The following is a 23,704-nucleotide window of genomic DNA, read 5'->3' as shown; positions in this document are numbered from 1 at the left end:
AAACTTGTTTGAAAAATATAAAATAAAATAAATAAACAAAAATGTACATACAATTTCGGTCATGTATCTGTAAAACCACATCACAGTAATAGATAATAATTTTCTAATCTAAAATGAAGGGAAATTATCATCAGCTAAAATTTAACGTGGAGAATGGATTTCTTCCTTAAATGTGTTTTGATAAAAAAAAAATAATAATAAAAAAGGCAGTAGGTATTGTAAATTTGACATACCATTTACTAAGGCATGTAATATGACTTCTTCAGGAAGTTAAGGCACTGGATCGGTTTTGTAAACATCAATTTGGAAAGACCTTTCCAGGTGTTTAAAATAACTTACCTAGAATCACAAACCCATGTCAAATTTAAGACAATGTTGCTCTAATGTGATATCTCAATGATATGGACATCGTGACGTTAAAGACCATCAGTAGCAGCAATGATGATGGGATAGTGGTGATCATAATGGCCTCAGTCTCACACGATGACAGGTCAGACACTATATCAAACAAATGTAGTAACTTTATTTGAAATGAAGACTAGGCTACAAGCAGAATTCATCAGTACAGACCTTAGTCTGAGGAAATGACCAAGCAGCATTGAGAGAAATAGTGCATGTGATAAAAGCCATGTTTTCAACACACAATTACTGATATATGCCAAAGGTACAAGAAAGAAATCCGTGTAAAGTACAATACACCACAAATAAAGGAGTAATCCATATTAAGACAAATATTCATTATATGTAACCATCTTTACATAGTAAATTAAGGTTACCTATCATACACAAGAACAGAATTGCTTGCACAAAATAAATACACTAATAAAACATTTTATCTAAAGGTTCACATCAATAGATTTGTGATGCTTTGAGGCAATGATGAAGTGGACGAAGTTCTGATTGTTGCTTACTATTAAAAGTCAAGAGTGTGACCAAGTGCCACGTAAAAAGATCTGTAACAGCCAATCTATAGGCAATAGCATTTGCAAGATACGGTACCAGATAAACAGTTTGTGGTTTTGATAAGTGGCAGATTTACATAAAACAGATCATTTTAAAATGGCTTTTGCTCAATAGTTTTATTACTATTATTAAAATGCTGTTCTGTTGGTGCCACTGATTCTAATTTATGTAAAAACATTCCAAAAGGTTTCATTTAACACTTCATGTGTTCATGTTTGTACATCCAATATACGTTACTCTATTACTACCATGTGCTGTATTATGTCTCAATTATGGCGGTTCATTATGTTTACCGGCAATACTTTGAGAAATAATGTTTTGTGAAAAAGTCAGAGACCACCCTTCATTATTTAAAATATCCATTCATTACAAGTTATTAATATATTAGAAGATATTTCTTGCATACAAATGGTGAATATCAAAGAACTTAAAAAAGCACAGAGAAAATCTCAAACAACCACGTCAGACGGTAGAATACCAGAATTGTCCCCATCAAACGAGCAGTACTTAAAACTCAACATTGTAAGAAAATCACACACTGTCTGTATCGCTCTCTGCTATGGGCCTGAAAGAAGGTTTGTCTGTCAGTAAGCCAGTATAGACACAAAGGATACACAAGATTTATTTAAAATAATAAGGCAAGAAAGAATTGCAAAAAAAAAAAAAAAAAGATGCTGCTGGTGGATTGGACACTCCAAAGCCAAAACTTCAACATTATCAAATGACTGTGAGATTGATTTAATGGTAAAAAGCACCTTTGGAGGTGTGGAAAAAATATCCCTGCAGATTTCTTTGCAAAACTGAAAGCAAACCAATCAAAAAAAAAACTGGACACTTTATTACAAGCAAAAGGTGAATACATTTAAAAATGAGGGGAAAAAAGTATTTAGTTGTTTCTTTAGCCTTTCAGCTTTTGTGTAGATTTTTGATAAAAGTTTTTGTTAAAAGTTTGCTTTTTGAATAAATTTTCCACTGAAAATTAAATAAGTGAAGGGTGGTCTGATATTTGCTCAGTACTGTAAAAAGTAAAAGCCTGCCTCTTGGTGCTACAGTATGGCGCTCTCACAACCGTGAAGCCTTCTAATCAACATGTATGCCGATCAAATATTGTTTGAATACGTGTTGGAGAATCAACAAAGTCATAGAGGCAACTTTTCCAGTAGAGAAAAACTATGTAAAACTGGAGATCTAAGGCTCAACATATACAGTGGGCTTCAACTTCTTCCACTCAATAATGCTGACTCCATGACATGAATCTAAGTTCTCTCAGGGAAATGTTTGTCAAACCACAGAGCAGCTTGTGGTAGAATATCAAGATGGAAAAGGTCTCCATGCATGACAATGATCCTTCATCCGTTTATGGTAAGTATAAGTTATATGTGTGCATTGTGAAGGTGAGAGCAAGCCTTCTGGACCTCCATCCTGTCTCAGGACCTCATTGTGTCCAGAGGAGAGGTCTCGGTGTGGCGTGGAGGCATGGGACGAGCCCTTGTCCGTGCTCTCGGTGCTGGGGCTTAGAAGCTACTGTTCTGAGCCAGCGCTGGAGGTCACAGTGCAGGAGGAGGTCGAGGAGGAGCGAGTCTTCTCCTTAAAGTCTGTGATGATGACCGTAACGTTGCCCACCGTTATGGCTAGCTGCTGAGCTGAACTCCGGTCTATGTTCTTAAGCTTGGGCCTGGGGGTCACGAGAAGAGTGCAAAAGCGGAGAAATTACACAACTGCAAATATTTTCCACCTTTGAGCATTATCATTACGTTGGTTGATCTTTAAAAACTTTTTGGTAAAGCATTAACTGAGGATCTCCAACAACACTGAAACATGCCCTCACAAGCCAACCAACCAACCACCATTCACTCTGTGGCTATTTTAAGCTGTACCTGCCATAAGGCTCTAAAATATGTGTACAGTTTTTCTAATAAAGTGGTCAGTAGCTGCATGTTAAGTTGGAAACTTACTGCACTTTGCCAAGTAAACTCAGGCAGCAGTTTTTGCAAGCAGTGTTATTAGCTTAAGGGTGATAACTAATACCCTAATCCTAAAAATATATATAGTGGTAGTAGTAATCAGAGGTTTCAAAACATGTTTTAATAGTATTCCTCACAGGAAAGCCCAAATGTCTGTCCTTAAGATGTTAAGATGTTAACTTACCTTGAAATAAGAGATCTGTTGCTCTTGGTCGCTGATTTGCCAGACTTCATGCTGTTTCTTTCACTAGGAGGACCTTTTTGAGTGAGCTTGGGCCTATTGAGAGAAGTGACAATCAGTTGAAATAATTTAAATCCAAAATCGCAAAAATAAAATAAATAAAATAACATCTGGTGAAACAATATTCAATCTAACTATGCTAACCTTAAAATTTATGTATACAAAGTATACCTGCTGTAAAACAATACTTACTTCATCTTCTTAGCAGTTGGCTTTTTGTTAGGTGCAAGACCCTTTTCCCTATCTTTCTGCTTGTCCGCCATCGTCCGCTCCAGCTTTCCCTTCTTCAGTCCCTCTTTTTCAGCCCTCATCCTCTCAGCCGGCTGCATTCCAGGCCCTGCTGCATGCGGAAGGTCCTTGTCCATTTGCTGCCTTTGCGACTGAAGCTTATCCAGCAGTTCTCTGTGGGGGTCCTCTCTCTGTACTGCTTCGTGCTGCAGCAGCTCCTGTGTTAGACCTGGTCTTTCAGGCCTCCTGTCCACATGAAGCTCTTGATGCTTTTCCAGTCCAACACGCTCCTCTCTCCTGTCCTTGTGCAGGTGTCCTCTGTCTGACTGGCTGCTTTCCAGGCCCAGTCTGTCTGGCTGGTCAGAGTCAGGGTGGACGCTGCTCAGTCTGTCTGAGTCTGAGTTGTCCATGTCGTAGTGTTCGTCGTCTGGTAGGTCTCGGTCACTTCTGTCCCTCCTCTCTTTCTTAGCTGGGGGAGGGGTGGCGTACTGTTGAGCTACCTGCTGGGCCACGAGTTGAGAGTTTATCCGAGGTTTCCTAAAAAAAGGAACAACACACTCCTTTAAGTAAGTTTAGTTTAGCTGTTAGTGGTTTACTGAGGGTAAACCTATGCCCCAACACAAAGATTCTACAGGAAATTATTAAATGAACATTGAAATCAGAAACTGCTCAAATTAGTGCATATTGTCGCTGTCCAAACAAAAACATGTATCTTCAAACCTCAACATGAAATGGAAATCTCTTCGTAAAATTTCAATGGAAGTAAATGTAGAAGATTTTATTCCAAGTAATTTCAGAGCATTTCTATTGATCCATTCATCATAAATTATTTACACAGTGTGAAGAACAGTGTTCAAATGATGTAGCAAACTAAAAATTGGAGCTGCAGGTTTTTGATTGGACAGGGACAATATAAGGGGCCTTTAATAACTATTTCTACTTCATTATTTTTGCATATTGTGACAGCATCTGATTAGACACCTACACATTCTAATCACACAGACCTGCTGTTGTATTTGTATGCAATCTGGCTCAGGTGTCTGTAAAAAAACCTTTTGTCTAAAAGACAGCTTGTTTAAAAAAGGTGTAACTCTTTATGTAATACACCCATCATACTATGAGAGAACCTGGCTTTATCTTGGCAATCATCTCAATATTCTTTCCTTGACCCAGAGACCAGCGTCCACTAAGGCCAAGAAAAACACAACGTCCATTATTTCCACTACCAATCTGAAAGGTGGATTCATCAGGGCACAATACACATTTCCACAGGAGCATGTTGAAATGAACTTTTATGTTTATTTTATTTGCAGGGTTTTATGTAATATATAACAGTATGAACAACACATTCCAGACTGCTGCTGTGTTGAAAATTGTATTATTATATTTAATAAAGATTATTTATTACTGGAATTAAGCAGTGAAAAATTGGTTGTCTAATTTGACAAAAATGTCCATTCCTAGATTATATACGCACTTTCCTCCACAAAACATTAAAAATATGCTAGATTTAATTTATATGGATGCTGTCAGACTCTAATTTCAGGCCATGATTTGGAATGTTATATTGAGCAGTCAAAAATAATAACAAATTAGACAGAAAAGACATAAATATATTCCCTTTCCAGTGTCCCACTCCTTGCAGTAGCCAGAGGCTAGCCAGACTATCCACAGTGGCCCAAGGTTTTCTCTTAGTGTAGTTGGACAGGTCATTTTACCTTTGCCCTACATATTTAAATACAATCAAAGCATGTCCAATTAAGTCCAATAAATAGGCAAAAATTTTAAAAGTCCCCACCAAATATTTTTAGCAAGAAATGTGCCTTTCTTCATAGCTCTGCTTCAGAATATTCCTCAAATCACCTTTTGGTATTTACATTTTATTTGCAGTGATCTGTAAAGTCGTGGATAAACCTATTTGCCTAAATCAAATCATAAGCTACCTTAAGTCACATCTAAAAATTCAAACAGAGCATCGCATACTACAGTAACCAACAGAGCAACTGACAGAAAATGTCCAAGGCCCTTTTTAGGGAATCACTCTGAAGGGCAGTGCTGAACTTGCCCTAGAGTACTTCTTTAAGTTGCTGCATGATTGCTGCATTAATCAGAGAACTGTTTTTTCTTTTAATAACTCTGCATCTGTTTATGGTTCACTCCTGTTTCAACAACTTATACCATTTACTGCTTTTAGTAAGTATTTTGAACAAGGAATTCTTGCCTCTAGTAATATGACTGATGAGAAACATTTAAACTGACAGAGAGCATGTTTGTTGCGTTAATGCATCTTATTGAACCCACACTTGGTAAGTTAACCACCAGCAACTGTATGTTTCTCAGGCTGAGGTTGTGTCCAAATTCTTACCCTGCTATGTAAAAGGGTACTATGTGTATTTCACAGCATTCTACTTCATATGTAGGGAGTAGGGAGAGAGTACGAACCTGGGAAATGTTAGCCAGCGATTAGTCAAAGGTGACAATTTTTTTATTATATTTAACCGTTGAGTAAAAGAACTGAACATACGACGACCGTTAACTTAGCCTCTGAGCAAAAGAATTGATTTAAAAAGAGAGACTGTGCATGTACCTCAGTGTTTGTGACTAATGCCCTGTGAACACAGAAGGCAGTGAGTTGATCACAGGAAGGGTCATCCCTCTAGTCTGTAGCAGTGGCCATTACATGTTCATCTCATAAGTACAGCTTCATCCAGTCTTGCAGACAGCAGCCTGACAGCCTCACACCAATCTGTACCTCAGTCTTTAATAAATGAGGAAAGTACTAAGACCAACCTAAAGGGATTCCAGTATAACCCAATTCCAGAAATAAATTAATTTTATATAGATTCGAGTGAATGATCTAAAGGTATGACGTGAGTGCACTAAACAGAATTATGAACAAATTGGGTTAATTTTCCCAAAGCCATCTCTTTATCTATTCAGTATATCACTAAAACTTAAAATCTCACAGCATCACAGTATATTAGTATAGATGTCATACGACCAGGCACTTGCATTATCTTTATATGCATAATTATTTGTGATAGATCTGTAATAATTTTCATATATATATCATTACTCATTTTTGTGCGTTCAGTAAGGGCACATGTTCCACCCGTGTTCAAATGTTTATATTGGTAAATAAAGGAAGACCTTGGCTTGGGAGAATACAATGTCTGACATAATATTTAGTGTGTAAACTGAAAATGATCAATGCTTCATGATTTTCCAATGAAAGGCTTTGAATCCATTCAAATAAATAAATAAATATATAAATTAATAAATAATCACTTATTGTTTTTAGGCTGTGTTAAATAATCTTGCTCCGCTACAAATTTTATAACGGGGACCTTAGAAGCGATGTAGTTTGGAAAAGAAAATGACAAAGAGATGCATGCATTATGTTACATATTAGTCAAAGTTGTGTAAAATACCTGAAACCATGGTTAAACCTAAGAATAGTTTCCTGTTAATTACAAACTAATAAAATGCAAACATGAAAAATACGCTGAGGGGTTCCACGAGACTCACCAGCATCTCTAACTGAACACCAATGTTTTTTGTTTTGTTTTTTTTACATATGAAACGTGGCTTTGAAATTCATTCCAACTTGGGTACACCGGTCTGACATTTCTCCAGCAGTCACTTTTGTGCGCCTCATTTAAAAGGAATAAAAGGTCATGAGCACAGACACAGGTTGGCAGGAGCTCATAAATTCACATTTATAACAACAATATTCAAAATGTTAAATGAATTTTTTTGCATCACTCCGCATTATGTGAAAATGTAGTGACGGTTCTTCTGGAAAGACAATGGTTCTATGTCATATCCTTTTGAAAATATTTATATGTGGCACCAAAAAAGGGCAGCTAAAATGGCAAAATATATATATTTTTGATGCGGTACAGAACTGTGCATAGGGTGCTGTATGAAACCACATAAATATACATTCTTCATCATTCTGAAGAACACTGACGATGCAAATGTTTGTTTTGAGTGTTCATGGTTCTAGACAGAATCATTATCTTTACTGAAGAACCATTTTTTTTAAAGAATTTATAGGTTTGGGTTTGCCACACACGCATGCGCACCACAACAGATCAGTCTGACTTTCAAGGATGCCTTTGCCTACCTTTAGCATTTTACTAATTTGTATGTTGCACTGCATCAGTCTGTCAGATGTATATTATTTTATGTTTAGTACTCAAAGATGAGTTTAACGCTAATTTATAAAGACTTGCTTCCTTACTAGTCATCATTTCCTATAAGAGGTAATGTTTGTGAAATGTAGGCTACAGAAATAAAGCGAATGATGTAATTAGATACACTTTATAACTACAGCATGGCACATTGTGATGAGCTTCTATTTCTAGCACAGAATGTGGTTCTGGACACTGCTGGTGTCCTACAGTGGCAAGAGCATCAATTCTCTGCAGTTACAGCCCCCGTTCATGGCTGTAGTCCTTTTGTTTCCGCCAAGATGTCTCCTGTCCGAAGCGAGTGACCAGCGGTGGGTCACAGCTGGACCTTCTAAATATTCTCAAAAGCCAGTTTTGACTTGGACACGGGCACGTGACCTGAGGGGGCCAGTGATCAGAAAGCAAAGATAGATAAATAAATCAACAAGTCAAGTTCTGAAGCTCGGAAGGATGCCTAAATGACCACGAGGAGGACACATCCAAATTACGCTGAAAGGAAAGTTTACCTGGTCGATGTGCCTTTGCGCACATCACATATGCTGCATTTGAAAGCCTCCGCGCTGTTTTTGAACGTGCAGACGCTACAGTCCCACAGACCGTCGTCTGCAGAGGGCTTGCCTTGTCTTTTTGGCCTGTTGGAGAGGGTAAAAAAGAGAATACTTTACCACGTCGTCCTTCTGAGGTAATAAAACAACCAACCCCCACTCCCCACACGTCCTCATTAGTACAACAGACGAGCCGCGCCGAATCAATTCACCTCAGAGAAAAGTAACGTAACGTTAGCTTCAATTAAACCACAGCTTACGACGCCGTAAACTACAGCCGAGCCGTTCCTGGCCGTGTAACCGTGTCTAAACCTGCCGAAGACGAGCAGAGAGCGAGAGAAAAAACACAAAGGAGAAGAAGAGACGAGGCGTTTCCTGACATTCCTTTGTCTAATAGTGGGCAGCTACTGGGAATAAGGCTCGGCTGAGGGTCCGCCATGGCTGCGCTTTTATTCCTCGATTTTTACGGCAGTGCTAAACGCGGCGGAGTCCGAGCGGCCGCCGAGAGCCGCCCTCGCGGACACGAACTGAGGTAAAAAGCCGTTAGACTGCGGTACCTGGATGGGCTTTTCTTGTCGCCCATGCTGGGAAGCGGCACGGAGCTGCAGAGCGGGTTCACACTGCGGGGTCCACGCACACATACACACATACATTATACACACACACACACACACACACACACACACACACACTGCTGCAGAGCTGCTGCCACCCACCCACGCAGCCACAGATCACGTGAGTAACGTCTCAGCCAAACAAGGCCCACCGCGCTAAGAAAAACGCCAACGTTTCTGGAATCGATGAGCAGCGATGAACAGTTCGATTACTGAACCGATTCTTTAGAACGGTATGTTCACCACCAATTCGGTTCAAAAGAACGAATTGTTTGTTCGGACGGCCCAGTTACTAATTAAACTGGATTGTATAATGGAAAGGACTGTAAAGTAGGGTGAAATCAGTGATACACTATTTTAATGTCCATTCTCAACAATTCATATTCATTACACTCTATAGAAGACATGGCTTCTATAAAGTGTGTTTTTATCTAGATATTGTGGAAAAAAAGCAAGCTGTTGGAGAGAGCAAAACTTTCAGGAGACGTTTGTTTTAACCAGTGTAACTAGCATTTCCCCGCTGTGGTGTTTATTTATCTAGTAGCCTATGGCTGTTTGTGTGCAGATATGGTTTTAGTATTGTGGTGGCACAGAGCTTATGGGGGGAGCTTACAGGATGCCCGTCGGCTGCCCCTTCTTCTACTTAGTATCTTAAGGTCAAGTAAATAAAAAGTAAAAAGATTTAATCAACCTTCATTGATCTCTTAAAACGGCACAGTGAAAAAGAAACGAGGGAACAATAGCAATACCAGTTAGCAGTTTGGTCTTGGTGCGTAGCAAGACACATGTTCCCCACACACCCTCTTCTTGAACCCCTTCACAACACTACACTTCTGTACACACCAAGCCCAAATCCCCAAACAACATTAAAAGCCTGAAAATAGCCCCTAAACTAAATTATTGGGAATAATGGTATTCCCATTCAAAATGAAAACAAACAAACAAAAATAAAATGTTGAATCAACTTGCTTTTTAGGTGTAATAAAGATTTTATTACACATTATGCATTAAATGTCCTAACTTTGTATTACTACAATTACATTAAATTTAATTTACCAGTGTCAAGGGTAAACCAGGATAGATCAAAGATAAAAAAAAAAAGGAGTTCTTACATTTGTTAATGAGAAAATTGAAAAGCAGTGATAAGAAATTCAGTAGGACTTTTCTGATTAAAATGTAACCATTTTACTAACTCTTAATACAGCCACTTAATCATGACCATCATGTACTTTAGTATATCATTTGTTTAATTGTGTACACTAGGTTATATATTGTAAATTGTCCTGATACTTTAATACCTAAAGTTGACTAGTGAATAAAGGTCACGTCTAAACTGTCTGAAACTGCAGATTGCACATGAAGGCATCTAAGACGTTATGAACTGATCGAAAAATCACTCTGATTTACTACCCTTCTGTAGGCCTACAGGGAAAATCCCCAGGGTCATTGTCAGCACAGGGAGAAGCACTTACCAACAACACAATTCTCTGCAAGTGGACAAGGACAACCAGATCTAATGTCTTATCTTGTGGCTTTTGAAGCCCACTGCTCGGGGCTTCTGTTAGGAGACTATCAGAGTCTAATGAACCAAGACAGCCCGTGGGATCAGCCTGAGAGATGTATTCGCCCAGAAGAAAATGGCAAAGACACAGCAGGGGAATACTACAGCAGAACTGTGATAATCAGGAAGCTTGTATAGAGCCATGTTATCCTTAGTACACCTATTTGGTGTACTGAGGTAACTAGAATCATATTTTCTTACCATATTATACATTTTATCTGCCAAATCATGCTATGTTAAAAACAAACGATCAAACATCCCTGAATAATATGTTTTGTGCAAAATTTGCAGATAATCCTTTTAATTGGTGGATTCAGCTTTTTAAAAAGCACGCATTATGAAATGAAGATACCTCATTATATAAATGCATTAAATTACATACGATACATTGAAACAACCACAGATGGGCTCACCATGCTTAATGACGTGTCAGCTACATGGGGTAAAAACGCCAAGACATGGCTGATGAACCATGGGTCTGGGTTCTCTGGAGTGAGGGGACACTTTTCAGTAGCTTAGATGAGTTTGAGTGGTGTTTGTGCTCCAGAACTACACTGTCAGCCCTCAGTATATGGCCTCACTAATGCTATTATGGTTAAATGCTATGAAATCTTCAGAAAAATGTTCCAAATCTAGTGTAAAGCCATTTGAGAAGATTAGAGACCCTTACAGCAGCAAATGGGCCCAGTTATTATACTGTTATACACTTTAATACCAATAACATTTCATTCGTTCATTGTCTGTAACAGCTTATCCAGTTGAGGGTCGCAGTGGGTCCAGAGCGTACCCGGAATCAGTGGGCCAAGGCAGGAACACACCCTGGAGGGGCGGCAGTCCTTCACAGCGCAACACACACTCACACCTATGGAGACACTTAAGTGTTTCTTTTGTTGCTCTATCGCTTAACTTAACTTACTTGCTATACACTTAATGCTACAATGCTACAAAAAACAGCGATACGACAGAGATGCACAGCAAGATAACCAAGTGAACTGAATGCTCGCTGGGCTACCTAGTGGTGGGTGGCGTAAGTTCACCTGCTCGTAACTCAGATCTCCGCTCGCATCTTAAAGCACATAATCAACCGAGCGATAACTTATATCACGCAAAATTCACGTAAGTTGATTCACGCGTAAGTCAAGGTTTCACTGTATTGTGCATATGTTCACATGAAGTTTTTTTTTTGGCCAACAACATGACTGAGAGAAACCTAAAACCATTCATTATACAGTGGCATATAGGAATACTTTGCATGATGCTTAATACAAACACCTATTAATTTGCATATCAAAGAATTATCTTTAAAACACTTGAAGATTTCATTTACTCATTAATATTCAAAATATTTCCAGCAGACCAGTGGTCATTATATCACCATTTTTTGGAGTGCTATATTTAACACAATGTTAGACATTTCCAAAAGCCATGTGGGTGGAGTTAAGATTTCTATAATCAAGATTTTGCATATTCATAATACAAAATTCTCCATATGCTAATTATAGCCAGGCAGCTCTATGTACATGGGGCCATACAGCTCATGTCACCATTCATTGAATATCTCAAGAATATTCAGCTTTATTTTCCCTTCTTCAAACATTTTGAGTGTCATATTAAAAAGTAAAAGGGGTTTCAACATAAAAATCTGCACTTCAATCTCCTATTTCATATCACAAAAAAAAAACAAGCATATGATTTTTACAAACACACATCTAACTGACCATTATCCTACTTTTTTCCCCAAGCACATTTTTATTTGTGGAAAAAAACAAATTGTCACCTTCATTCGAGAGGAAATTGATCTGTTGGAACACCACTGTCACTGGCGGCAGTCAAGTGTGTTTTATATTGCCATGGGCTGACAGGCTGCGTGCAAGAAAGAAGCTCATTGCAGCTTAACTAGGTTTTTGTCTAATTGCATAAACCCAAGGAAAGCCTCCTGGAGGAATGTATCATGGTCAGATGAGACAAAGACAGAATTGTTTGGTCTCAGAGACTAGAGGTATGTTTAAAAGAGAAAAGGTAAAACATTCAAACCCAAGAACACTGTGCTGATGGTGTTAGCATTGTGTTCTGGAGTCATTTTGCTGCCAGCAGGACTAGTGCATTACACAAATCAATTGAACAACGAAGAGGGAAGATTCCCTCAAAATTCTTCAGCATAACCTCAAACGATCTGCTAACAGATTGACTCTTGGATGCAGTAGGGTGTTCCAACAAAACAATGGCAAAATCAGTCATTAAGCATTTACAAGCATCTTCCCAACTGTGAGCACAAATGTATGCAACAAATGTATGAAAAAAAATGATATTAACAGCACATACAGGTCTGTTATAAGCGTATGTCAACTTTAGACTGCAACTGTAAGTCTTTGGGGTATAGTTAGAAAACAGTCTATCTGTTAGCTGTCAGAGAGAGGTAAGACTTGTAAAGTGGTAACAGTAGGATGTCAGCCATTTTCTTCACTAACAGCTGTATATATTTGTCTATTGCTCTGTAATAATAAAAGACAATAAAAATAATAAAATTTCTTAATATTTGAAAATACGTTTTCAAAAAAAAACAAAAAAAACTTGTATTGATGTCTGCCTCTACAGTGCCCCTCAGGTATAACTCTGCTATAGGCACAGAAGAGTCTCCATACAGAAGTTGTATGCCACACATCATAGTGAGCCAGTTATTGAGCCAGTGTTTCTATCCCATTTGACACCCTCCTCATACCTTGCTCTTGCATGTTTTGACTTCTGAGATTAATGTAATTTGGGCATGGTCCTTGTTAAAAACAAACATAATTAATATATATATATATATATATAGAGAGAGAGAGAGAGAGAGAGAGAGAGAGAGAGAGAATTAGCTAAAGCTAGGGGTTGGGTGTGGGGGTGCGGCGTAGTAAATATTTGTACCTTTTTATGGCAACTTTATTTTTAAATTACCTATGTTCTGAAACCTGAAATGGTTTCATGACATCACAAAAACAAAACACATCTGATGTTTGTAAGAGCTGAGACACGTCTTTATGGGTGAAATGTTAGGAAAATTAGAAATGATGATGTGTGTAAACACACCTGCTGGGGAATTTAGAAAAACCTCATAGCCTGCATCAGAGATTCTTGCATACACAACAACCCAGAAAACAAAGAAGATTTGGCCCAAATGTGGTACACATGCAGTTCTTTATGGTTTGATGGTTCTGATTCAGGGTGACTCTAGCCATAGCTTATTTGGGCGAGATGTTAGACAATTTGCCAATGTCTGTCCTACACAACATTTGGCATAACCCAAGACATGACTGTCTCATGACATTTGGCCCATGTCTGGCCCACAGAACACTTGCAGCAATTGAGTTGTAAGCACCAAAACAGACAGATTTGGCCCAAATGTGTGCTATCAGTGAGGGGAAACAAGGACTGAAGTGAATTTTTTTTTTAATATGGACTGTTAAACAGACTTATTCAGTAAATAACAACAACATCCCTAATAAGTACTAATAATACAGACACAATTTATTAATGTGATCTATATTTTTTATCAAATCACTGCTTTCTCTGTGCCCACTTGCTTCAGAATGGACTCTGGCCTCACATTTGTAATATACTTTTTAAATAAGCGGATATACAGTTTAGATTACTTATAAATTCAGATATGTAACGATAGAGTTATGTTATTGTTTTGCTGTTGTAGAGAAGCGGAGCACCACCGGCAGGCAGTGACGCCACCGGCGCCATATTAGTGTTGGCCGTTGTGTTTTCAGCTGAACGGAGCAAGAGCCGGTAAAAACCACACACAACTCCACCATGGAAATAGACACGCTGCTCAGCGCCTTCAGAGGTAAAACACTCTCACGTTTAGTGCTCGACATATAAGTAAGACATATTAAAGAATACTTTATTGCGTATTAGTTTAATCTTCTCATTGACATTAGCCGGAGAAATATTTTGTATTTGTGGGCTACGATACTGTAAGCTAACGAGCTAGATGTTTAGCTAACCAGCTACATCTAGGTCAGATTTAATCAAGCAGAATGTATTAACGTATAACTAGCTGCCGTTGATATGGGGGTGTCCACTGTAGCGCTCTTCAGTTACTGAAAGATGAAACTGAAGTTGGCTTCTTATTCGAGTTTTCCGATCCACCTTAAATTTAACGCAAACCCAGTGCCCTATTTAAGGTGGAACGGCACATTTGATTATGAAGTCCAGTGCAGCTTCGGTAGGAGAAGGTGAAGTTAATCATTAGCTCGATTAGCCCATTTTTTGTCCCACTTAATAACATTGAGAGAGGTGTGTCAATAAATCATGTTTAACTTACTTTATCATCCAAAAATACTGAATCTTAGCGGTCGAGTGTGATTTCTCTGATTCACTAACTAGCTACCCAACTTTCTCATGTCCGCTGAGTCCTGTATGAGTGACATTACCAGAGTCACTTTTGGGCACGCTGGAGCACATAAGATAGTAATAGAGGCGTAAAATGTTTCCTGAAATAAATTATTCTGCCGATTTATAATTAAGCTCTCTCAGGTTATTAAATGGTTCCCCCAGTTTAATAATGCGTCACTAATAATCATCCCCTTGATGATGATAAATTGTTCCCACAAATTAATAGTTTCCTTAATTTAACAAAACTCACAGAAAAATACCTCATCTCCATTTAATTGGAGGGCGCACCTTTGTCTCGAGGATAATTAATTAATATAGTAATAAATAAAATAGTCTCAGACAACTCCTCTTTTTTTCTTAAATGCTTAGTCTTCGCACACAATGTGTAAAGTGTTCAGAGGACATTTTAATTATTTGAGAATTCTTGCAGTATTTCAAGCAGAGTATTTGCCGGTTCTTGCTTGATCCAAGACTTTTCAGCTGCTCAATAGTCCATGGTCGTATTTGTCTGAAGCTCATCTTCATGACATGCTGTAGGACATAGGTCTGGACTGAAGGCAGGGCAGCTAAGCCCACACACACACACATATGAAGCCATGTTGTTGTAGCAGTTGCAGAATGAGGCCTGGCATTGTGATACAAAAACAACCGTGGACTTCTCAGGAAAAGAATGTTGCCTTGGTTGCAGCACATGTCTTATTAAAATAGCAGTATACTCCTGCACATCAGTGGAACCATTACACATGTGGAAGTCATAGGCACAGGCACATCCCCCATACCATGACAAAGGTGGTCTTTTGCACTGTTAACTGATTACAGTTTCTGCAGCCTTTTTTGCACAGAAGTGATCTAAGACTTTATCCACATAGAGTTTCATGTTGCATTTATTTATTTATTTATTTATTTTGTTAATTTGTGAGGTGCTCATGAGCCCACGTAACTATATAGAAACATGGTTGCTTTTCATGCAGTATCATGTACATAACACTTTCTTTCTGACACCAAAATTAAAATGTTGAATTTCAGCTGATAATGACAGACATCCAGTCAAACAATCAGGCAGCCAACACAAATCTAAATGACAGCTAAGATGAAAAATAACTATTTTTAGTTTGAAGCATTTCACTTCAGATCAACATCTAAATGGAGACTAAAACTACCAAAGCACTCTTTTACAGGAAGAAATACACATCTGACAACAACAAATGATGTGGTTTTTATTATTTTTATTTATTTATTGCGCTATTGGTTCTTCATCCATTCATGCTGGTATTAACCCTTTCCTAATAATCACCGATATTGATATGTGTCTTGATTCTATCATTATAATATTAATTGGTTTTTATAATATTAATTGGTTTAGGAAATCTATCTCATTTGATCTCATTTCTGCCTGTTTCAGATTTTGAGAAGAAAGGAAAAAAGGAAACATGCCCTGTATTGGATCAGTTTTTGTGTCATATCGCCAAAACAGGAGAGACAGTGTAAGTTTACTCATTTCTACTTTTTACTTTTACTGATCAATGAGTGTTTCTACTTTTCAAACAAGTGTTTCTTAATCCTTCTTTTAACCAAGAGCATAACTCGAATGTTTTGTAACGAAAAAACATTAGCCTATAAATTTCTGTATAATCAAGCAGACTGCTTCTACGAACATTTGTGAAATAATGGGTCGCTTTCAGGAGCTCAGTGAATTCCAGTGTGGTACAATGATAGGATGCTACTTTTTCAGCAAGTCCAGCCCATGAAGTTCCCTAGCTGCAAAATATTCCACAGTCAACTGTCAACAGCATTATTTAAAGTAGATGTGATTGGGAACCACAGCAACTCAGCTACAAAATGGTAGGCCATGTAAAATGATAGAGTGCGCTCAGTGGATGTTGTGCAGAGGTCACCATCCTTTTGCAGAGTCAATCACTACAGACCTCCAAACTTCATGTGGTCTTCAGATTAGCTCAAGAATAGTGTGTAGAGAGCTTCATGGAATGAGAGAATGGTACTAGACTCACTGCATTGTGTCAAATATGAAGTTTAGGGGAGGGGGGATTATGGTGTGGGGTTGTTTTTCAGGAGTTAGGTTCTGTCTCTTAGTTCCAGTGAAAGTAACACTAAATATTTTGGCATACCAAGAGATTTTGGAAATGTTTTCATTCTCACAACTTTGTGGGAACAGTTTGGGGATGGCCCCTTCCTGTTCCAACATGACTGTGCATCAGTGCACAAAACAATGTCCATGAAGACATGGATTAGAGTAGTGTGGAAGAAACTGAGTGGCCTGTACAGAGTCCTGACCTCAACTTGATAGAACACTTTTAAGATGAATTAGAGCAGAGACTGTAAGACAATGTTTACTCATGCTATTACTGTAAATGAACAGGCGACTGCATGAATGTGAGAACGTAAACAGGTTTACTTCAAGTGCTTGTGTGTGTATTAAAAATATTATAGTGTCCTGTTCACTCTGAGTCTTGGGGTGTATTGGGGCGACCCACTGTCAGAACAGAAGCACAAAGTTTTCCTGAGGTGCAGGGAGAACCCACTGGGTTTTTCTTCACTCAAAGTTTATTTTCCTCCCCAGAAATGTAATGTTTTCCCGTTTGCGAGAGCACTGTTTGTTGCCTGACGCTAATTAATTTTTTCTGCTCGTGAATTTTTAATTGGATCCGACACCATAGATCATGGTGCTATTCTTAAATAAAAACTCCCAAGGGCAGAACTTTTTCCGCCATGCACTCAGTGATTCTGGGTCGGCTCTGTACCCAACGCGACCCTGAACTGGGTAAACAGTTACAGATAATGAATGAATGAACATGCAAAACTGAAAATGTTCAAGCTTTCCCACTGTTACAAGCGCTGTTCTATTTGTTATTTAAACTCTTCTTAATCTTTTTACTCTTTCTGCTTCTTTAAACGCTTGAGATGGCAATGCCCTATGAATGTTTTCATGACACAAGATATCATTACTATTTTGTAATGTTTTAAGAAAATATCATTGTTCCAGTGAAATCTTTCCTTGTGAATTTGAGTAATGTGCATAATATGTGCATATATATGGTACTGAACATTTGGTGTATTCAGTCTACACTTTTAGAAGGATATTATTTGTCACAGTGTGACAAAATGTTAATATTGTGATAAATATTGAGATCGATCAATATAGAACTTATCTTGATAACATTTTTGTCCATATCACCCAGCTCTCTATCGCCCACCTCATACAAGCAAATACAGACAATATAGTGTAATATACTTCAGTTCACTGGATGAATCAAGTCGGCACGAAACTCCTACCTCTTTTCCACTGGTATGATGTATGTACTAGTGCCAAAATCTCACACAGTACTGTTTTTCTTCATTGAAAAATGCAACAAAGGTGACATTCTGGCCCTACAATCTTGCTTGCCTGGAGCCAACAAACCTGTGACACTAGTGAATGAAGGGTCTCACTATCGCCATGTAAAATTGTTTACCTGTTTTCCAACATATAAAACTGAAGCATGAGAACTGGAGCGAAAATCCCAGCAAAGAATAGTCTGTTGTCTGCAGAAGAAACAAATGTAATTTGCATTTAGCTAATTTATGCATTTAGCTATGTGATCATTGTGCTTCCAAAACAGTGGATATGTGGGTTTGTTTTAAAAATGTTCATTAGTTCACAGGAACCAACACAAATACAGCACTTGGGTATGTTGCTACATGTCTCCAGTTGTGATCTTTCTGACATTATTTTTATTGTGTTCCTCCAGGATTCAGTGGTCTCAGTTTAAAAGCTACTTTCTCTTCAAACTGGAGAAAGTAATGGATGACTTCAAAGCTTCTTCCCCAGAACAGCGGGGCCCTGCAAATCCAAATGTTGAATATATTCCCTATGAGGAAATGAAGGAAAGGATTCTTAAAATTGTGGATGGGTACAATGGGTAAGTGACAATTGGGGTATTTTTTTAATTTTTATTATTTTTTTTTTCAATACAAAATTAAAAAATTTATTCATTCATTTTTTTGTAAGCACTTAACCAGTTCAGGGTTGTGGTGTATGGGGTCAAAAAGATTTTGAGTTTGTAAAACAATACTCACAAATATAACGGACTTTGTAACTGGACCAAGAATCAGGAACAGAACCGGTCCAAGAACCAGAGTTCATTTTGTGGAAAAGCGCTATGGCTGACAGCAACAAATCAATGATTCTGATTGGTTAAACAAACCTAGTGATCTGATTGGTCCAGCTAAAGCTTTCCTATTGGTCCATCAATTGGCCGTCAAAACAGGATCTTAAATCCGCAACTGCAAAAAGAGATCCACACACGCAGCAGAGAAGGCGAATGTGTGGATTTATTCCACCGCATTCAAAAATTCCCCACTGTCACATTTGGAACCTTAAAAAGGTCTGCTCTTACACATTTTAAGCCGTTTGAGAAGGTACTGATTCACACATTCAGGACATTTGATTTACAGATGCACATTTTTTTTTTTTTTTACACGTGATTTTAAGTTCTTATTATTGTTTTAAATTTGTGCATTCCAATACATTTGTGGATTTTAGTTTTACGTGTGTGTAGTTGCTCAAACGCAGTTACAAAGTCCGTTACATTTGTGAGTGTTGTTTTACAAACTCAAAATTTTTTGACTCTTTTTTGACTCCATAGTGGTGGGTCCGAAGCCTTCCCAAATCACTGGGTGCAAGGTGGGAACACATCCTGGAGGGTCACCAGTCCATTACAGGACAACACACTCACATTCACTTACAAACCTATGAACAATTTTGAGTCGCCAATTCACCTACCAACATGTATTTTTGGACCGTGGGAGGAAACCGGTTGACACAGCAAGAACACACCAAACACCTCACAGACAGTCCCCCGGCGCAGGGCTCGAACCCACAACCACAGGATCCTTTTATACCGCCATGCTGCCCTTAAATTCAAAATGACATCAATGACTATTTTTGATGCTTTTTATGTTGATGCATTGCTCAGAAGTAAGTTATGTCTCTTCACTGAAATGCAGGTTAGAGTTAGTGAAATTCTCGGCGTGTTCCTTTTTGTTCTAGGATTCCTTTCACAATCCAGCGTCTGTGTGAGCTGCTTACTGAGCCGAAGAGAAACTACACAGGAACAGACAAGTTCCTCAGAGGTGTAGAGAAGGTAGGCTGAGTTCTTGAGGCTGATCTCCAGACATCAATTTCGTGTAGGAGTTGAAAGTCTGATGCAGTGGAAAGCATGTACATGTAGAATTAACCTTGCTGTTGCGTTTACCGCAGAATGTAATGGTGGTCAGCTGTGTGTATCCTACCTCAGAGTGAGTGCAACTTTGTTTTGTTTGTTCTAGTTAAACTGTCCATGTATTTATCATGTTATGATACTTTTAGAATGCTTTACATCTCTTTAAATGCTTTTTTTTATTTAAGGAAAAATGGGTCTAGTTGTGTGAACAGAATGAATGGAGTCATGTTTCCTGGAAATGCCTCTGCTTTCTCAGACAGGTAAGAATTAATGGTGTCACACCACATGACACAATTCCCTTTTTAATAATTTAAGGAATCATCTTAGATCCTCTCAATCTCCCTCTCTTTTTCTCCTTCAGGAATGTCAACGGTCCAGGAACACCCAGGCCAGTAAACAGACCAAAGCTCACTCTGTCCAGCAGCGTAGCTACCAATGGCCTTCCGGACAGCACAGATAACAAAGAGCAACCTCCTGAGCAGACAGAGAAAACAGAAGGGTAAGCCCTACACTGCTGTGCCAGATCAATCAATTTTTACTAATCTGATATATCTTTTAATTCTTCTAAACTACATTCCTATTTGACAAACCCACCTGAGGCTAAAGTACTTAGCGCACATCTCCTGAAGAGGGGCATGTACTTTTGATTTGTTTGTTTAGTGTCCACACCTCCAGCAGCAAGAAGCTGTTTGTCTAGAAATCTGTAAGTAACTTATCAGTGTAGTGTTTCTTTTTGCCGTTCAAAGCTTTGAACCCTTTCCATTTTCCCTCAGTGATTCTTTGACGTCAGAGGCAGAAGGCTCCAGTGGGGGGCCAAAGAAGAGCAAGCACCATGAAGATGAAGATTCAGAGGAAGAGCTCAGGCATGACTCAAAACGGCTCAAATTTGATGAAGAGGAAGAAGAGGAGGAAGAAGACGAGGAGAAGGACAAAGAGGAAAATGTGAAGGAGCAGCCCTGTCCTGCTGCAGCTGAAAGTTCCTCAGACGTACCAGAGTCCTCGGTGAATGGCACTACAGGGTTTAAAGATACAAATGCTACAGCTGCTGAAGACCAAGGTAATTTATAGAGGCACTTTTCAGTTCAAGGAGTGCGTTTAGTGAATCAGACGAGTAGTCTGCTCTTCGGCATGAATGGCCCACACAACCTTCTTTGAAGGGGGTGAAGACAAAAACATTTCATTTTCTTCTTGAAGGTTAATCTGATATTTATTTATTTAGATGTCAACTGCTTTGAAGCCACTATTAGAAAATGTAAATAAATTAATTGGTGCGTGATGCGTTCTTAAAGGTAGATATTATTACTCTTTTCCTGAATGGTGGCATGTGACGAAGTGCAGTGATCACAGTGCTGCTTGTAGGCACTAAGTTCGTGTTTGACCTACTGTGGCACCCATTAAGTGATATTTTGCAGTTTGAATGTTCATCTTTCTAGGGTATCAAATGCCGACGATCTTTTTTTCTTCTTGACATGACTAACACATTCTGTCAGCTCCTGCTCTGATCTCATATCATTGTTTGATCAATATTTTGTGTACAGAGAATCGTTACCCAAAGCAATTGTAGAACAGTGTTCCTCATTAGGCCGTATACAACAGTCACATGACTTGGGCACTGGCTCGAATAACAATGACTGATTTACATTTACTCCCCTCTCCACAGAGCCGTCAAGCACACAGCCAGAGTCTGCAGACAAAGAGGGTGACGTATCAGAGACAGAGAATTCTCCTGGTTCCTCGCAAAGTCAGGACAAAGGCAGTGAATCTGACCCATCTGAGCAGCATTTTAAGCCAGAGAGGGAAGAACCTGCAGAAGAACAGGATGCTGAAAAACATGACCCAGTAAGCAGCAGCAGTAGCAGCAACAGCAGTAGCAGCAGTAGTAGCACAGAAGAGGGAGTGTCCAGTGCAGAGCCTGTGTCTATGTGTCCAAGCAGTTCCACAGAGCCAGCAGCAGAGGGCAGCAGCAGCACAGAGAACAGTTCGGACAGCTCAGAGACTGCAGATGACCCCATGGAGCAAGACTGAAGATGGGGCATTGCCACTTGGTTTTGTTTTTTTTGTTTTTTTGGTTCTGTTTTTTTGTTTATTTGTTTTTTTTAAACAGCACCAAACCGGCCCTGAACCACCACCAGACCCCCGTAGAGAGTGGACCTCATTACCTCACACCAGAGGAGGGTATTTTTGTGGCTGCCCAGAGAACCTTAACCACTCCTCGGGTCTCTCCACACCGTGTATGACCCCTTTCTGAGATGGCCAATCGAATTGGTTCTTTTCTGGAGAACACTTTTGACTACTAGGCTTGTCCCTTTCCACAGGTTTTCTGAAGCTTTTGAATTCACCAAAAAACTCGAGTCTGTTTGTGGGAGGTTTTGTAAACTTCTAATCATGGGTCACAACACACACTCAACACATTTCCTACAGCTATTGGAGTTTCATAAAATTTCATTAAAAGTCTTAATATGGAAATACGTTGTGAAGGTTTGTGTGTACGCATGCAAGTGTGCATGTGCAATCCTTGGCCTAGTGCTAGACCCAGGTCATACAGTCAGAAACAAGCTTTAACCTACAGATCAGGATTTAAACATTCCAGGGGCAAGCCTCTTAAAGTGATACTAGGTAGGATTAAGGCAATAGATGCTGTGAAGTGTGAGTCAATCGTCTTGTAAACTGCTCCATTGAAATAAAGCATTTTTATAGCGCAAAGATCAGCATTTTCGACATTTTTGTAGCAAGCAAATGGTTAATGGACCAATTTCTGCATTTCTGAAAATGTGATTAATGTACAGATGTAAACTAGGAGAGCTTGGTATAAATCTAGTGTTTACTGTTTGAAGCAGTTGGACATCATTCAGTTCAAATCTTAAATAGTATCGCTTTAACTCTACTGCCTTCTACACTTGCTTGGATGTGACACGTCAACTTTTAATTCACTCTTCACGTCAGACTTCTGGAAGTGTAATCGTCCCTGTCTGGAGTGGAGTTAGGGTTCAGTGTGCCTTCACTGTTAATCTCATGCCCTCTGATGGAATTTATTCAGGTGTTTTCCACAATCTTTGCAAAAATTTAAGTCGTATCGGTCCACGATGTTCCTTCCTCCCCTTATTCTAAATGAGTTTTAGAACATCATCTGTGAACGGACGTGGGGAGTAGTCTGTGGTAATGTGCTCAGTAACAACAGTTTATTACATTGAATTCTTTGAGTTTTATCTTAGCATTTCTTGTTTTTACTATTTTTGTTTTTAGTCAACATTCTAGTGTTTCACGGTGCTGGTAAATAGTTCCCCTGCATTAGATAACCGTTGGTTGAGAATGTAGGTAATTTAAATAGTGAAACATTTTTGTTAATTGTATGTCTGTGTATAACCACTATGGAGCGATCTTTATTTGCTGTTTGTAATAAGCTGTTCACCTCAGTTTTTTCAAGCAAAGGCAACTGTATATGGTCAATGATCAACTTATTAGCATCCCCTCATCTCTGTCCTCATTTCTTTCTTTCATCTGAGATAACACATGTAAAGGCTGTCACATCTGCACCTATTTCCATGGCTCCTTTTTGATATTTAGAGTTTATAAATTTCTGTAAAGTAGATTTTGTAGATCGTAATGAAGTGTTCACTGCTTTTGTGAAACGTACAAATTTTATTATTTCTCTGTGAACTGAATGCCGGGGCTTTCAATACAGTATTCATATAAAGCAATAAATGTTAACAGTTTAAAATGATGGTATGCTTCATTTGTGCCTGGTCATTAAATATATCCTTAATATTTGAACACTCTTGTTCAAAGGTTGTTT

At 38.7% G+C, this 23,704-nt stretch overlaps 2 protein-coding genes across 2 annotated transcripts; one reads left to right on the top strand and one right to left on the bottom strand.

The window, feature by feature from the left end:
- Positions 1 to 519: 519 nt before the first annotated feature.
- rybpa (RING1 and YY1 binding protein a) lies at positions 520 to 8,720 on the bottom strand. Its single transcript, XM_066670167.1, has 5 exons — positions 8,695 to 8,720; positions 8,099 to 8,224; positions 3,361 to 3,933; positions 3,112 to 3,204; positions 520 to 2,638 (listed from the first exon to the last, which is right to left on the bottom strand). The coding sequence occupies exons 1-5, from the start codon at positions 8,718 to 8,720 to the stop codon at positions 2,485 to 2,487; spliced, it is 972 nt and encodes a 323-aa protein (XP_066526264.1). The 3' UTR covers positions 520 to 2,484.
- A 5,280-nt stretch (positions 8,721 to 14,000) lies between these two features.
- Positions 14,001 to 23,703, top strand: ppp4r2a (protein phosphatase 4, regulatory subunit 2a). The gene is made up of 9 exons (XM_066670166.1): positions 14,001 to 14,141; positions 16,095 to 16,176; positions 18,439 to 18,609; positions 19,740 to 19,833; positions 19,950 to 19,987; positions 20,097 to 20,171; positions 20,273 to 20,410; positions 20,685 to 20,968; positions 21,572 to 23,703. Exons 1-9 carry the CDS (start codon positions 14,108 to 14,110, stop codon positions 21,934 to 21,936), a joined length of 1,281 nt encoding a protein of 426 aa, XP_066526263.1. The 5' UTR covers positions 14,001 to 14,107; the 3' UTR covers positions 21,937 to 23,703.
- The last annotated feature ends 1 nt before the right edge of the window (position 23,704 follows it).

This window comes from Hoplias malabaricus, chromosome 5, assembly GCF_029633855.1.
Source record: "Hoplias malabaricus isolate fHopMal1 chromosome 5, fHopMal1.hap1, whole genome shotgun sequence".
Taxonomy (NCBI): domain Eukaryota; kingdom Metazoa; phylum Chordata; class Actinopteri; order Characiformes; family Erythrinidae; genus Hoplias; species Hoplias malabaricus.
Note: the sequence above shows the minus strand (reverse complement) of the source record. Positions and strands in the feature narration are given on the sequence as shown.

Bases quoted from the DNA above. Each gene is read 5' to 3' on its own strand.
- ppp4r2a (XM_066670166.1), top strand. From the start codon at position 14,108: ATGGAAATAGACACGCTGCTCAGCGCCTTCAGAG. The intron at 16,177-18,438 runs GTAAGTTTACTC...GTGTTCCTCCAG, and splicing joins GCCAAAACAGGAGAGACAGT to GATTCAGTGGTCTCAGTTTA. The intron at 19,988-20,096 runs GTGAGTGCAACT...TTTTTATTTAAG, and splicing joins TGTGTGTATCCTACCTCAGA to GAAAAATGGGTCTAGTTGTG.
- rybpa (XM_066670167.1), bottom strand. From the start codon at position 8,720: ATGGGCGACAAGAAAAGCCCATCCAG. The intron at 3,205-3,360 runs GTAAGTATTGTT...TTCTCTCAATAG, and splicing joins CCAACTGCTAAGAAGATGAA to GCCCAAGCTCACTCAAAAAG. The intron at 2,639-3,111 runs GTAAGTTAACAT...CGTGACCCCCAG, and splicing joins AACAGATCTCTTATTTCAAG to GCCCAAGCTTAAGAACATAG.